At 50.9% G+C, this 17,447-nt stretch overlaps 1 protein-coding gene and 1 pseudogene across 1 annotated transcript; one reads left to right on the forward strand and one right to left on the reverse strand.

Moving 5' to 3' along the window:
* Positions 1-6,271: 6,271 nt before the first annotated feature.
* On the reverse strand, positions 6,272-16,348 carry LOC119351022 (annotated as a pseudogene).
* A 287-nt stretch (positions 16,349-16,635) lies between these two features.
* LOC119351024 (thiol protease SEN102-like) lies at positions 16,636-17,223 on the forward strand. The gene has a single exon (XM_037618590.1). It carries the CDS (start codon positions 16,636-16,638, stop codon positions 17,221-17,223), a length of 588 nt encoding a protein of 195 aa, XP_037474487.1.
* The last annotated feature ends 224 nt before the right edge of the window (positions 17,224-17,447 follow it).

Here is a 17,447-nt window from a genome sequence, read left to right on the forward strand (position 1 = left end):
ACGTCGACGACGTGCGGCAACTCCGCGATCCGCCACCATCTCCGACCGCGGGGACGCGCCCGCGACAGCCAGCTCACGGCGCACAAGACGGCGAGCTGCAAGGGTCGTCAATCACGTCGCTGGAGCAGCAGCACGGGCCCCTTCTGCACGCCCCTCCGCCTCGTCTCAGCAACAGGGGGCCGCCGCTGCTGCCCACACGGGGTGTTCCGTTGTTCGCGGGCACGGGCCAGACCGCGGCGCACGGGCCAGCGCGCGGCGTCCACTACGACCAAGGGCAGGAGTACGCCGTCAAGCCGCCCAAGCACGATTTTCCGCACTTCGATGGCGACGCGCCCAGCCTTTGGATCGACCGATGCCTCGCCTACTTCGACCTGTACCGCATCTCGCCGCACACATGGGTCACCACTACGACGCTCTACATCGAGGGCCATGCCGCGCACTGGCTGCAGGCGTTTCGACACGGCCACCGGTCCTCTACTTGGGAGGAGTTCACAACGGCGTTGATCAGTGAATTCGGTCCAGACGAATTCGAGGTGGAAATGCACAAACTCCTGCAGCTTTGACAGACCGGCAGCGTGGCAGAGTATCAGACAGAATTTGAAGCTCACATGTACCACTTGCTCGCCCTCGACGCGACTCTCAACCCGAAGATCTTTGTCACTCAGTTACTGTTGGGATTGCGTGATGATTTGTGAGCTGCAGTTCGCCTTCAGGAACCGGCGAGTATCACCTGTGCTGCCGTCCTTGCAAGGATTGTGGAAGAAGAAGCCGGTCACCAACGCCCGCGCCCGCGGATTGTTCCAGCGGGTCGCCCACCGCCTCCCCCCCCCTACCACCACCACGAGTCGGGGGCGCGCCACGGGCAGGCGGCGTCGTGCAACCCAACGACGAGCTAGCCTGCGAGCGCCAGTTGCGCGATCACCGGCTTGCAAATGGCCTCTGCTTCAAGTGTGGAGACCGGTACTCACGCGAGCACAAATGCAAGCCAGCAACGCAATTGCTCACCATCCATGTTGGGGATTTTGGTGAAGTACTCAGCAACGATGTCGTTCACGCCCTGGATTTGCTGGACACGCCCGAGCCACAAGAACCAGGGTCGGAATGCTGCGTGCTCTCCACGCACGCTGTGGCTCGGACGGAGTCGCCACGCACCATTCGCCTCAGAGCGCTCGTCGGCAACCAGGTCATGTTGCTACTCGTGGACTCGGGGAGCACACATAGCTTCGTCTCCACCGCGTTCGTGGAGCGTGTCAAGGCCACCACAGTCGCCATGCCGGCGGTGGATGTGTGCGTCGCAAACGCCGAGAGGATGGTCTGCAATAGTATGGTGAAAGGGCGGCAGTGGTGGATCCAAGGCCACACGTTTCACACAGACATGCGGCAGCTGGACCTCGGAGCGTACGATGGCGTGCTCGGAATGGACTGGCTGGAGCAATTCAGTCCGATGAGATGCCACTGGCTCGAGAAATCCCTGACATTTGTGCACCAGCATGCCACGATCACCCTACAAGGTGTTCAACCAAAGGACCAGCAAGCGTTGGAGGAAATCGAGCCTGATCAACTGCGCAAATGGCAAGCCGACAATGGCATATGGTATATGGCTGTGTTGGACCTGCCCCGCACCAAGGAGCCCCGGCCAACCAATGTGCCACCGAGCATGCAAGGCGTTCTGGACAGCTTTGCCGACGTGTTCGCCGAGCCCAAGGGCCTGCCGCCCCACCGCCGCTATGACCATGCCATCACTCTGGTGGAGGACGCGCAACCGGCAAATTCCAGACCGTATCGTTACTTGCCATTGCAGAAAGACGAGATCGAACGCCAAGTCCAAGAGATGCTCGAATCAGGCGTCATCGAGCACAACATGAGCCCCTACGCCGCGCCGGTGCTCCTTGTCAAGAAAAAGGACGGCACCTGGCGCTTCTGCGTCGACTACAGACGGCTCAATGATGCCACGGTTAAGAACAAATTCCCGCTTCCGATCGTGGACGAGCTGCTCGACGAGCTGGCCGGAGCGGCATTCTTCTCCAAGCTGGACTTGCGCACTGGCTATCATCAGATCCGCATGCGTGCGGGCGACGAGGAAAAGACTGCGTTCAAGACGCATCACGGCCACTTCCAATTCAAAGTGATGCCGTTCAGCTTGACGAATGCCCCGGCCACCTTCCAGTGCTTGATGAACGCCATCTTCGCCAAGTACGTGCGTAAATTTGTAATCATTTTCCTTGACGACATCTCAATCTTCAGCGAGACCCTGGAGGAGCACCTGGAGCATCTACGCATCGTCCTCGACCTGCTGCAGGCACATTAGTTGTACGCCAAGGAATCCAAATGCTCCTTTGCGCAAGACAGCATCTCCTACCTCGGCCACATCATTTCCAAGGACGGTGTGGCCACGGATCCGGAGAAGACACAGGCCATGCTGGCATGGCCTACCCCGACCTCGGCCACCGAGCTCCGCGGCTTCCTCGGCCTCACTGGCTACTACCGCAAGTTCATCGCACATTATGGCATCATTGCCAAGCCGCTGACTAATTAACCTTCTGACCAAGAAAGGTTTTGATTGGAAAGAGCGGGCGCAGGTGGCTTTCGACTTGCTTCATTTCAAGTTCTGCTATCGCCGCGGCTGCGACAACGGCGCGGTTGATGCTCTGTCTCGCGTGGGGGCAGCTCTGAACCTGGACGCGCTCTCCATTTGCCAGCCGGCTCGGGTGCAGGAGGTGGCCAACTCCTATGCCACGGACGCTGACGCACAAGAGCGCTTGGCGCGCCTGGCCATCCGCAGCCCGGACGACGAGGGATTCGATCTCTACAAAGGTTTGATCCGCAAGCAAAAACGACTCTGGCTCGGCAAGAACACAACTCTCCGCACCAAAGTAATCAGTGCTTTGCACGACAGTGCGGTCGGTGGCCACTCCGGCGCGACGGCCACTTACCAGCGCGTCAAGAAGCTGTTCGTCTGGGATGGGTTGAAGGCAGATGTCGCGGACTACGTACGACAATGCCCGGTCTGTCAGCACGCCAAGCACGAGCAGTTCAAGCCCGCGGGCAAGCTGGCGCCACTGCCCGTGCCTACTGCGCCATGGCGCGACCTCACGATGGACTTTGTGGAGGGCTTGCCGGCATCCGAAGGCTTTGACTCGATCATGGTGGTGGTGGACCGGCTCACCAAGTTTGCGCATTTCATCCCACTCCGGCATCCCTTCAAGGCACCGCAAGTGGCCAAGGTGTTTTGGGATCACGTCGTCAAGCTCCACGGCATCCCAAACTCCATCGTCTCCGACCGCGACCGCGTCTTCACCAGCGCACTTTGGCGGGAGCTCTTCGCCAGCGCGGGCACAAAATTGCTCTATTCCATGGCATACCACCCCCAGACGGACGGGCAAAGCGAGCGGGTCAACCAGTCCATGGAGATGTATCTGCGGTGCACGGTGCACAACGCGCCACGCCAATGGCGCCGTTGGCTACCAACCGCTGAATTCTGGTACAATTCTTCCTTTCATTCGTCCATCAAGTGTTCTCCCTTCAAGGCGCTTTACGGAGTGGAGCCGAACTTGGGCGCGATGGCTCTCTGGGACGACAAGACGGCGCCGATCATCGATGGCGAACCCTGGGACTGGGGCGTGCACACGGCACGGCTGCGCAAGCACATCCTTCGAGCGCAGCACCGCTTCAAGAAGCAGGCCGACCAACACCGCACCGAGCGCTCCTTTGAAGTGGGCGACTCCGTTCTCCTGAAGCTCCAGCCCTATGCCCAATCCTCGGTGGCCAACAGACCGTGCGCAAAGTTGGCATACAAGTACTTCGGCCCGTTCACGGTGCTCGCCAAGATTGGCAACCTGGCGTACAAGCTGGAGCTTCCAACGGATAGCAAGATCCACCCCGTCTTCCACGTGTCGCAGCTCAAGCCCTTCACCCCCAAGTACACTCCAGTCTTCGCCGAGCTGCCGCGACCCCCGAACCTCGTCGGCACTGCTGATGAGCCGATGGAGATCGTGGAACGCCGCATGGTCAAGCACGGCAACAACGCTCTGGTGCAGGTCAGAATTCGCTGGAAGAACGACGCCACGGCAACGACTTGGGAAGATTACGACACTATCCGCCATCGCTTTCCGCAAGCTCCAGTGTGGGATGCACCATCAGCCGGCGACAACGATCAGCAGGCATCTTCTGAAGACGGCGCCAGTTCTCAAGGGGTGGGAAATGTCACACCTGCATCACCAGTGGTGGATGCGGTGGACGAGTGAGTTGGGACCCCGCTGCCAGTTGGCACGGGTCCACTTGTAAGGGTGGCACTGGGTGCGTGTGGCGTTGGGTTATAAGCCAGCGATGGCTAGCTGTGGAGGCATGCGTGAGTTGTACCTGAATCTGAATCCTCACCTACTCTCTGTATCTCATCTCCCTTGGAAAGCAAGCTAGTTTCCCAAGCCCCAAATCTCATCCCCTTCCCCTCCGATCCGATCTGAGACAGCGAGTGCGTGACAAACCCTCTTTTTTACACTGCTACTACTCCCTCCGTCCCATAATATAAGAACGTTTTGGACACTACATAGTGTCCAAAACGTTCTTATATTATGGGACAGAGGGAGTACATCGTAACCAAGAAATAAAGAAAGCCTTAATGAACTAGCTAGCTAGCTAGTCTACAAAAAAAAGCCTCCACTTTTGTTTCCTTTTTTGAAACCGGGCACAATTTATTGAACTGCTAAACACAATTTACTACTTACATCAAGATGTAGTAAATGTTGACCAATAACTGTTCTACACGAGTAAACCAAAAATTGTTGCCAGCCACCTTAGCTATTTGTGTATTTTGGATTTTGATCTGAATTTTTTAGGGGTTGTAGATACATATGGGATGAAACATTCACGAATTTTTTTGACACATCTAAAATTAAAAATCTTGAATTGGTATCATGGGAGCATTTGAGTGATGGTATCATCTGATATCCTCCCCTCTGGCTATAGCAAGCACATGGAATAAAATCATCATGAACGTGCAAATCAAAATTAGTAATGATGACCCTCTTCTTGTTTACGTGGTTTCTACCGGGAGAATCAATCGACCCACCAACAAGATATGTAAACCCAGAAGCAAAATTTACATAAATTCAGTACATAATATCAGAAACTGGGCAAAAATAGTTGTTCGTCAAGTGACATTTCATCACTCATGCTCATGGAAACTACTAGTGATACAACACCCAGTGGCTGTAGACAAATGGGACTTACAAGTCACCAATTACAAACAGGCAGACTAGGAAATGCCAACAACTTATTACTTTCCCAAGAGTGCGGTGCGGCAACAATTAGGGTCTTCACCAGCCAACTTATTACTTTCCCAAGAGTGCGGTGCGGCAACAATTAGGGCCTTGACTAGGACTGGACGATCGAGCGAGCTTTTCGGCTCGGCCCGAAGCTCGCTCCAGCTCGGCCCATTACAGCTCGGCCCGATACAATGAACGAGCGAGCCCAGCTGTGAAAACAGGCCCGATTCCCAACCGAGCCGAGCCGAGTTTCGCCCGGTCCAACTCGGTGACTCGCTCGAGGCCCAACCCAGTTTTCAGCGGCCATCCTCGCATTAGGGCACGAGCCCCTCCCTTCCTCTGTTCGGCGCCGCCGCATCCCTCACCTCGCCGCGCCGCAAAAAATGGATCGATGGCGACGGGCAACACGACCTTTCCTCATCACACTGAACGCCGGCGGACGTGCCTCCCCTAGTTCCTTGCCGAATGTGACGAGCAGGTACTGTCTCCTTTCTTCCCATCCCTAGCAGTAGCTGGGCGTGTACACGCTCGGCAGTCACGCGCTCCCCTGCACGGGCGCACGGACGGCAGACAACGTACATGCTCCCCTGCACGACTGCGGCTGCGTACGCATGTGATGGAGGGATGGATGGATGAATGCTTCTGGTTGATTGTGTAGAGTATAGCCATCGTCGTCCTCGCCATGCCTAATGCCGTCGTCGTCCTCGCCACGCCGAACACTGGACGGCGCTCTCGGCACCGACGGAGGACGTGCCCTGTGATCGCCGCATCGACGCTGCCGTTCGTCGCCAGCCAAGCAGCCGCCGCCCGGAGCAGAAGCATTCATCCATCCATTCATCGACACGAGCTGCTCGGGCTGGACCGAGCGAGAGGCAAAACGAGCCGAGCCTCAAGAAACAGGCTCGTTCAACAAACGAGCCGAGCCGAGCTCGGCTCGCTTTAAGCGAGCTAAAGGCAGGCTCGGTTTGAACTCGGCTCGGCTCGGCTCGTGTCCAGCCCTAGCCTTGACCAGTAGTAGGATAGATATATCGACAGGGGCTGCGAGGGCCTTATGCTGAATGGAGCCTCGGTCGGTCCAATTGTCCTTGTACTCGCCCTGCATAACAAAAATAAGCAACTCAACACCTACAAAAATACAAGTTGATAAACACAGACAGGGCTAGTCTATCCTCACTTCTACTACTAGAACATCCTCGTACGTGACGAATGCAGCTATGGAATGCACCAGCTGAAAGGGCCAAGAGGAACGCAGGGGTGAATTAGAGAAGAGCGATACTGTGATGCCATGGAAGCTTTATAGACATCTGTATTGTTCATTAGAAACATTACCTTCACTGAGTTGGGCACAAGACCCTTGAACAGAGCACCAAATCCTTCGTGGCCAACAGTTTCCTGAATGCATCAGTCATACCATTGTACTGGAGTGCCTCTTTGCCTTCTCCAGTAACAACAGAAGCAGCGTGATTCAAGCCGACCATCTGCATTCTTCCTGAATGCCTCTTTGCCTTCTCCAATAACAAAAGAAGCAGCGTGATTCCAGCCAACCATCTGCATTCTTCCTGAATGCCTCTTTGCCTTCTCCAGTAACAACAGAAGCAGCGTGATTCCAGGTTCCAGCCAACCATCTGCATTCTTCTCCTGACAGCATCAGAGAGGGTACGCCAGTCTTCCCTATGGTTACAGCCACAGCTCCGAATCCAAGCCTTGTTACTATGTGAAACTCGTTGTCCTTTGCAAGACCAAATGCATTTGTCCAGAGGAGCCAGTTCTTCAGAGAATCGTATACAGCAAAGTTAAGTCCAACATAAGGGACCTACAAAAAGAAGGAAACAGAGTATAAAGTGGTAAGAACCCATCAACAAGACACATCACACAAATAGTATAGCTGATTACTACTAGTCAAGAGGAACCTACAGCTCCAATCAATGACGGAAGCCTCCCTCTGTATAAAGCACTGAAAGCCTTCTTCACAGTACACTGTGTCCAATGCATGAAACATACCACAGGGAGACTTCTCTGTCTGCAGATGTGATATTATTCTCCATTAAAATAACATATGGAATGAAATTTAAGCACGTAATAACCAACGATTGACGTTTACAGTATCATGATGACAGAAAGCAACGAAATCTAAACGGTACCTGAACAGTAATCCTACCCCTAACCATATCCATGGGATAAGCACCAGACATGGCTATGATGCCAGCTGTGGCTCCAGCTCCAAGGCGCAAGAGTGGACTAGGCTGAGCATTCTCTGTTCAACATATTAACATGTGACCATTGAAACGAGAGACTTCCATTAACTTGTATCTGTTAGAACAGGGCTGTGCTGTGTGTGTAGTTATCATATTGTATAGGGGCTTCTTTGCTTATTTCCCTTCATGTATATATGCTGGCCTGTTGGCTCGATGGAATACAGGCTCACTTCATAACATGGTATAAGAGCTAGGGTTAGGTTCCCCAGCCGCCGCCACCGCCTCTGGTCGCCGCAGCCGCTGCCGCGGCCGCCGCCGGCCGCCGCTCCTCTCTTCATCGAGCCTCTCCCCTCTTCTTCCTGGTAGTTGTTGAAGGAAATATGCCCTAGAGGCAATAATAAAGTTATTATTTATTTCCTTATATCATGATAAATGTTTATTATCCATGCTAGAATTGTATTAACCGGAAACATAATACATGTGTGAATACATAGACAAAACATAGTGTCACTAGTATGCCTCTACTTGACTAGCTAGTTAATCAAAGATGGTTAAGTTTCCTAACCATAGACATGAGTTGTCATTTGATTAACGAGATCACATCATTAGAAGAATGATGTGATTGACTTGACCCATTCCGTTAGCCTAGCACTTGATCGTTTAGTATGTTGCTATTGCTTTCTTCATGACTTATACAATGTTCCTACAACTATGAGATTATGCAACTCCCGTTTACCGGAGGAACACTTTGTGTGCTACCAAACGTCACAACGTAACTGGGTGATTATAAAGGTGCTCTACAGGTGTCTCCGAAGGTACATGTTGGGTTGGCGTATTTCGAGATTAGGTTTTGTCACTCCGATTGTCGGAGAGGTATCTCTGGACCCTCTCGGTAATACACATCACTTAAGCCTTGCAAGCATTGTAACTAATGAGTTAGTTACGGGATGAAGTATTACGGAACGAGTAAAGAGACTTGCCGGTAACAAGATTGAACTAGGTATTGGATACCGACGATTGAATCTCGGGCAAGTAACATACCGATGACAAAGGGAACAACGTATGTTGTCAGGCGGTTTGACCGATAATGATCTTCGTAGAATATGTAGGAGCCAATATGGACATCCAGGTTCCGCTATTGGTTATTGACCACGAATAGTTCTAGGTCATGTCTACATAATTCTAGAACCCGTAGGGCCCGCACGCTTAAGGTTTCGATGACAGTTATATTATGAGTTTATGAGTTTTGATGTACCGAAGGAGTTCGGAGTCCCGGATGAGATCGGGGACATGACGAGGAGTCTCAAAATGGTCAAGACGTAAAGATCGATATATTGGACGACTATATTCGGAGTTCGGAAAGGTTCCGAGTGATTCGGGTATTTATCGGAGTACCGAAGATTACGGGAATTCGCCGGGGAGAAGTATTGGGCCTTATTGGGCCATACGGGAAAGAGAGAGGGGCTGCCTAGGGCAGGCCGCGCGCCCCCCCATGGCCTAGTCCGAATTGAACTAGGGGGAGGGGCCGCACCCCCTCCTTCCTTCCCTTCTCTCTTCCCCTTTCTTGTCTCCTACTCCTAATACATGGAAGGACTCCTAGTTGGACTAGGAAAGGGGGAATCCTACTCCCGGTGGGAGTAGGACTCCCCTAGGGCGCGCCATAGAAGAGGGCCGGCCCTCCCCTCCTCCACTCCTTTATATACGGGGATAGGGGGCACCCCATAGACACACAAGTTGATCTATGGATCGTTCCTTAGCCGTGTGCGGTGCCCCCCTCCACCATATTCCACCTCGGTCATATCGTCGCGGAGTTTAGGCGAAGCCCTTCGCCGGTAGAACGTCATCATCGTCACCACGCCGTCGTGCTGACAGAACTCATCTCTGGAGCTTCGCTGGATCGGAGGCCGGAGATCGTCATCGAGCTGAACGTGTGCTGAACTCGGAGGCCCCGTACGTTCGGTGCTTGGATCGGTCGGATCGTGAAGACGTACGACTACATCAACCGCGTTGTGCTAACACTTCCGCTTACGGTCTATGAGGGTACGTGGACGAACACTCTCCCCTCTCGTTGATATGCCATCACCATGATCTTGCGTGTGCGTAGGAAATTTTTTGAAATTACTACGTTCCCCAACAGTTGTTGCCGCCTGCTGGTCCAGGCCGCCGCCGTTCCAGGCCGATGCTGCCGCCGTCCTTCCCGGCCGGCGCCGCCGCCTCAACGTGCTGCTGCTGCTCTTCAACGAGCTGCTGCTGCTGCTGCTCCTCTTCTCTGGTGCTGCTACTGCTCTTCTTCAACGAGCTGCTGCTGCTGCTCTTCTTCAACGAGTTGTTGCTGCTGCTCTTCAAAGTGCGGCTGCTGCTGCTCTTCTCCTCCTGGTCTGCTGCTGCCATCAAGCCGTGCCTCCTGCTGCTGCTGGTCTTCAACGAGCTGCTGCTGCTGCTCTGCTGCAATGGCGCCCTCCACCACCACCGGTGCTGTCCCAGTCCCATGATGTCCTGTTATCTTCAACGGACAGAACTACAGGGACTGGGTGCAGCACATGAAGCTGCACATGAGGGGCCAGCTGGTCTGGGAGCACCTCTCTGGTGCTCTGCCTTGTCCCCTGCTGCCCACTCCTCCAGCTGAGTTGGCCTTCCCTGTTGATGCTGATGAAACCAAGCAACGTGAGATGCTAGATGCTTTTGAAGAGGCCACTGAAGAGTATCAGAATCAACTCCACTTATACAAGCAATGGACAAATGATGATGCTCGAGCCTCTTCTATCTTGGTGAACAGCATGGATGTTGATCTCACCATGGATGTGGTGGCCCTTACCACTGCATATCAGATGTGGGAGCACCTTCGCCATCGCTATGAGTCTACAGGGGATGCCATGTATCTCTCTGTTGTTCGTCAAGAGCAAAAACTACAACAGGGAGATGCTACTGTGGATGATTTCTACAAGGAGATGTCGGCGGTGTGGCGCCAATTGGACTCTCTGGGAGATGATGTTTGTCGCAGATGCCAGTGTTGTGTGCGGCAACAAGCTAAGCTGGAGGTTCGTCGCCTCTACGACTTCCTCACTCGCCTCCGGCCGGAGTTCGAGCAGAGTCGTGCTCAGCTATTGGCACGCCATCCTCGGCTCTCTACTCTGGAGGCCCTTGCTGAGGTGCGATCTGAGGAGGTGCGCCTACGGAGAACGGGCTTATTGCCATCTTCTTTAGCAGTCCTGGCTGCCCGCGTTCCACCACCGCTGCCTGGTGTGCCCTCTTCTACACAGGTGGCAGCAACCTCCACTAGTGCTTTCTGCAACTACTGCAAGCAGGATGGCCACATGATCACGGAGTGCATCAAGAGGAGGAAACAGGGTCGCCGTGGTGGCCGTCCTCAAAAGGACTCGGGAGGCTCCTCTAATTCTCGTGAGGGCTCCCTTGAGAAGGTTCACCAGGAGATGCTCACCTTGCTGCGCCGCCTTACTGCTTCTGCACCATCCTCAGGTTCTGCTGGTTCTGCTGGTCAGACGTATGGTCCACCACTGCACTCTTTGTCAGGTACATCTTTGCCCTGGATTCTTGATTCTGGGGCCTCCTTCCACATGACACCACACAGAGATCATCTTTGTGCTGTCAATTCCGTGCCTTCTCCTCTTACAGTTCAGACTGCAGATGGCACTTCTCTTTCTGTTGCCGCAAGAGGGACTCTTTCCACGTCTTCTTTTCATGTCCCTGCCGTTTCTCATGTTCCTAAACTGACTATGCAACTTCAATCTGCTGGTCAACTTACTGACTTGGGTTGTCGTGTTATTCTGGATTCTGACTCTTGTTGTGTTCAGGATCGTCATACGGGGACTCTGGTTGGGATCGGTCCTCGGCGCCATGACTCTCAGCGCCTTTGGGAGCTCGATTGGCTGCGCCTTCCTTCCGCTGCGTCCTCTAGCCAGTCGGACATCACCACCCCTTTTGCTTCAGCTGCCACCTCCACCATATCCTTCGCTCAGTGGCATCATCGATTGGGTCACATTTATGGCTCCCGCTTGTCTTCTCTGGTTAGGAGTGGTGTTCTAGGGTCTGTATCTGGTGATAGTTCACTAACTTGTATGGTTTGTAAGCTTGGCAAGCAGATACAACTTCCATATCCCTCTAGTAATTATGTTTCTCAACGACCTTTTGAACTTGTTCACTCTGATGTATGGGGTCCTGCCCCCTCTGTTTCGAAAGGGGGTCACAAATATTATATAAATTTTCATTGATGATTTTTCTCGCCACACTTGGATCTACTTTATGTCATCTCGTAGTCAAGTGCTTCAAATTTACAAGTCGTTTGCTACCATGGTTCGCACGCAGTATGATTCCTCTGTTCGAGTTTTTCGTGCTGATTCGGCTGGCGAGTACCTATCTCGTGCGCTTCGTGGTTTCCTTGCTGAACAGGGTACCCTTCCTCAGTATTCCTGTCCTGGTGCACATGCTCAAAATGGGGTGGCTGAACGCAAACATCGTCACGTCCTTGAGACTGCTCGGGCTCTTCTTTTATCTTCTGCTGTTCCCCCGCACTTTTGGGCTGAGGCTGTCTCTACCGCTGTTTATCTCATTAATATTCAACCTTTTGTTGCTCTTCAGGGAGGGATACCAGTTGATCATCTAGGTGATGGTCCAGCTGATTATAGTGGTCTACGCCTGTTTGGTTGTGCCTGTTTTGTTCTTCTCCACCCTCATGAACGCACCAAATTGACCGCTCAATCTGTTGAATGTGTTTTCCTTGGCTACAGTTTGGAGCACAAAGGTTACCGTTGCTGGGACCCTATTGCTCGAAGACTGAGAATCTCCAAAGATGTCACTTTTGATGAGTCTCGCTCCTTCTACCCTCGTCATTCTTCTATTGCCACAACCGAGTCGTTAGTTGAGCCTCTCTCTTTTTTGACTCTACCTGATTCTTCACCTTTATCGTCACCTGGTAGGTCCACTCCTAGCCTTTCACATGTGTCTGCTCATGAGCTTCAGCTTACACAGGATGAGGTTTCTATTCCTGACTCTCCTACTCGGGTTGAGCCATCCACTCTCTCTCCTTTTCCTTTTACCTACTCCCGTCGTGCTCGACACCCTTCTCCCTCAGATGCGCCACCTTCCACTTCCCCTCTCTCTCCGCTTCCTTTTGTCTACTCCCGTCGTGCTCGGCACCCTTCTCCCTCGGATGCGCCCACTTCCACTTCCACTCCTTCCCTGTTGGGTCCCGTTCCTTCAGAACCACCTACCCTTCCCGCTCCTCAGTATAATCTGCGTGATCGCCACAATCTCCAGCCTCCTGCGTACTATGTTTCTGCTGCTACCACTCTTGTTGAGCCGTCTACATATCGTGAGGCTGCTGCTCATTCTGAATGGCAGCATGCTATGGCAGAGGAAATTCATGCTCTTGAGCGCACAGGCACTTGGGACCTTGTACCCCTGCCTACAGGCGTTAGACCCATCACTTGCATGGGTCTACAAGGTTAAGACACATTCAGATGGTTCTCTCGTGCGCTACAAAGCTCGTCTTGTTGCGCGTGGCTTCCAGCAGGAGTATGGTCGTGACTATGATGAGACTTTTGCTCCTGTTGCTCACATGACCACTGTTCGCACTCTTTTGGTTGTTGCTGCTGTTCGGCAGTGGTCCATCTCTCAATTAGATGTCAAGAATGCCTTCTTGAATGGTGAGCTGCGGGAAGTGGTCTATATGCAGCCGCCTCCTGGCTATACTGTCTCTGATGGCACTGTCTGTCGCCTTCGGCGCGCTCTTTACGGGCTGAAACAAGCTCCTCCTAACTGGTTTGAGCGTTTCTCCGCCGTCATCACAAGGATCGGGTTCTCTGCTAGTGTTCATGATCCTGCTCTGTTTATTCACACTTCTCCGCGCGGTCGCACCCTTTTACTACTCTATGTTGATGACATGATTATCACAGGGGCTGACCACCAATTCATTGATTTTGTGAAGAAACGTCTACATGAGCAATTCTTGATGACTGATTTCGGTTCTCTTCGCTACTTTCTTGGACTTGAGATCATTTCTTCCCCTGAGGGTATTTATCTCTCTCAAGAGAAGTACATCCAAGATCTTCTCACTCGTGCCTGCCTCACTGATCAGCGCACGGTTGACACTCCTATGGAGTTTGGTCTCCATCTTCGTCCTAGTGAGGGTGAACCCCTTGCAGATCCCACACGCTACCGCCATCTTGTTGGGAGCCTTGTCTATCTAGGCATCACTCGTCCTGACATTTCTTATGCTGTGCACATTCTAAGTCAGTTTGTATCTGCTCCTACTCAACTTCACTACAGTCACCTTCTTCGTGTTCTTCGTTACCTTCGTGGTACCGTGACTCGTCGCTTATTCTTCCCTCACTCCAGCTCTCTTCAGCTTCAGGCCTACTGTGATGCTACCTGGGCCAGCGATCCCACTGAACGCCGCTCTCCCTCTCTCTGCCTATTGTGTTTTTCTTGGCTCCTCCCTGATTGCCTGGAAGACCAAGAAGCAGAATGTTGTATCTCGCTCCAGTGCTGAGGCTGAGCTGCGAGCTATGGCGTCCGTGACTGCAGAAATTACTTGGCTACGATGGCTTCTTCAGGATTTTGGTGTTTCCACTGCTACACCGACCCCTCTGCTCTCTGACAGCACTGGGGCACTCAACATTGCCCGTGATCCCTTTAAGCATGAGCTCACCAAGCACATCGGTGTTGATGCCTCCTACACGCGTTCTCAGGTGCAAGACAGAATTGTGGCCCCTCAGTATGTGCCCTCGGAGCTTCAGCTTGCTGATTTTCTGACGAAAGCTCAGACACGGTCCCAACACAGCTTTTTCCTGTCCAAACTCGGTGTCCAAGATCCCCCTTGAGTTTGAGGGGGGGTGTTAGAACAGGGTTGTGCTGTGTGTGTAGTTATCATATTGTATAGGGGCTTCTTTGCTTATTTCCCTTCATGTATATGTGCTGGCCTGTTGGCCCGATGGAATACAGGCTCACTTCATAACAGTATCTATATGTATTGATAACAGTTCCTCAAACAAAAAATGTATGACAAGACAATAAAACATGAGTTCTTTAAGTAAATGTGGAGCAGAGCAAATTCAGTCTGATATTGAACAACGCAGGTCTTCAACAATATGTAACCGCTCACACAACGGTGTTCAACCTGGGGCTTTTCATTCCCACTGACTTATGGATTATGAAAAGTAGGCATTTTCATGTTCAATTTGGTGAGCAACAACATTTATAATGTTTATGCCTCAGGCAACGACAGAAGTTGGATTTAAAGTAACATTTGACTAAGGTGTAAAATGCCATATAGGTCAAGAAATGAATGTTACGCATATGATCAAACAAATACAACTACGGCACCCAATTCATGCACGAATGATACTTCCATTTCCTACATCGCAATTCATTTATTTTTTCCGCAACAAAGACAATACAGTGGTTGGCTTCAGATTCAATCAAGTTCATGTAAGATTAGATAAAAAAAGAATAGGAACATAAACAGTTTCATAACTTCTGGTTGTTGATGGACAGGCCATTAATGCTATGAGGTGAAAATTCTGAGTTCACAAATTAAAAACGTTTTTTATTTATTTCCACAAAATGGCAAAGCAAGTAGAGCTTCCATGTAGACATGACTGAAAAATAGAATCATGTGTGGTATAGCATGATGGCATGTTTTTCACTTATAAAGAAACAAAGATAAAGAAAAAATACAGGTAGTACGGATAAAGGAAAAAACATACAATCCCCAGTCTGCTACCGGTAAAGAAACAAAATACCCCTGTAAAAATGGTACAGATGAAAATAACACGTCAAATATAGCTTACGTGAAAATGAAACATGTCAATATATGGGTAATAAAGAAATGCTCCTAACCAATTTCAGGTCAAAACTGTCTCATCATGCAACAGAGGTAAGTTCTGCAACGTGCAAACTACAAATAACTAGGTGGTGGAACGCAAGCAGTTACGTAAGGCAAGAGTAATTGCAATCAAGAACACAACTTGATGCTTGCTCATAGCTGAAGAATTTCACAGCGGAATTTGGGACGATCCTTGCACAGTTTGTTCCATTGCCCTTAAACTGTCTACGAAGGCCTTCGGTTCTCCATATATACTTAAGCCCTTGAACTGTACCACTGTACTTGATACATGAGGATTTTGAACCTGCAAGGAAGGTAATATAAGAAAAGGACCAGCACAATAAATTAAACAAACCTTGCCATTTCAATTTTAGTAACAGAAGAATTGGGTCCAGTAACAAGCTTTTAGCATTATTATTTTCACGATCATGCAGTACTGGAAACAGGAGCAATGAATGCGCGCTAAAAGAGGTTTGGTTTAAGCGGGCACTACAAATTAGACATGGTTCTATGATTGCAAGAAATGTTAACAACTACCTATAAGATAAGACTTGGCTTGAACTGATGATAGACAGGCTATATGCCTATATCAAACACACTGATATAGTGATATGGTGGATGTATATATTGCATTATTGCATCACATCCATGTTAGCTGGTGTCAAATAATAGAAGAAACAGTTGAAATAACCAAGCATTATATATTGCCGTTAATTTAGTAATGGTGATGTCTTACTACATGGTAAACAGAATAACTTAGGCAAAGACAAATCCATCAATCCGTCATTCAATCAGCATGAATAATAACATGCCATAAGATAAATGAAGAATCAAAATATTCACCTGAAGCATGAACTGATAAAAGAGCCACAATGTACAATTGAATTGAATTCTTGCTACATCGAACGAAAAACAACAAATTTGTAAAACTAGATTAAATCACCCAAAGAAATATGTATCGCGTAAAAAAGATCCTACTTATAGTTATGCAGCACTGATGTTAAACTGAATTACCTTTCCTTCTGTAGGGATCGCAGACTCGTCATTTTGATGGCTTCATTTGCCGCTATTGGAATTTCAGTTCGTTGTATGACCAGCCGTGTCACCAGCTCTTCACCCAGTGCTCTTGACGCCTCATCGCCTTGCATTGATAAGCTACAATTACGACCGTCGAGAGTTGACTGGGTTGAGGCTGGCGTCGTCTCCCGTACAGTGAGGACACAAGTCCATTGTGGTAAACATCTCGATCTTGATTATTTATTACTAGTTTGTCATTATTGTGCTAAGCGTCTCAATTGATTTTGAACTCCTTGTGGCAGATTGTTGTTGGGCAATGGCGGTTGTAGCTGCTGTTGAGGCTCTGCATTATATGAAGACAAATGAGAAACTTATGCTGTCGGTACAAGAGTTGATTGATTGCGACACACAGAACTTCGGGTGCAGGGGTGGCTACAGCGAGACTGCTCTGGAGTATGTACAGAAGCACGGACTGTCGAGCGAATCAACGTACCCGTACATGGACCGAGAACGCATTCTAGGCTGCAAGAAGAACAAGGAAGTAGCGGCCAAGATATCAGGCTTTGTCAAAATCATGAGCCCGACAGAAGAATCTCTGGAGGAGGCAGTGGCACGTCAGCCGGTCATTGTCCGTCTACAGTGCCCCAAGAGCTTCAACGACTACAAGGGAGGCATCATTGATTGGCCACCAGCTCTACCTGGCGAAGAGCTGTTTTTGCATTACGTGCTGATTGTGAGTTATGACACGGACTCCAACGGTGTCAAGTTCTGGCGCTTCAAAAACTCAGCTGGAGAGAATTGGGGTGAGGGGAGGGTCGGGAGGCTCCGTAGGCACGTCGCTGACAAGCGAGGTGTGTTGGGCATCTTCATGTACCCGGCAATGTACCCAGTTCTTGATAGTTGACTCTACTCCAACTCCACCTCCTTCCTTCCTTGGCGCGTCCTGCCCTGCCTCTTGGAAGCTTGGAGCTCCTCAGAGGCTCGCCACCACGGACTGTTGCAACTGCCAAGCCCGAGAGAGTGGCTCTTCAGGCTTCTTTGTGATCAGTGTCAGGAGACTATGCAACACCTGTTAGTTGACTGTCCCTTGGCACAACAGATTTGGTTTGAGGTGCTTTCATAGTTGAG

The sequence above is a fragment of the Triticum dicoccoides genome, chromosome 1B (genome assembly GCF_002162155.2).
Source record: "Triticum dicoccoides isolate Atlit2015 ecotype Zavitan chromosome 1B, WEW_v2.0, whole genome shotgun sequence".
In the NCBI taxonomy this organism is placed as follows: Eukaryota; Viridiplantae; Streptophyta; class Magnoliopsida; order Poales; family Poaceae; genus Triticum; species Triticum dicoccoides.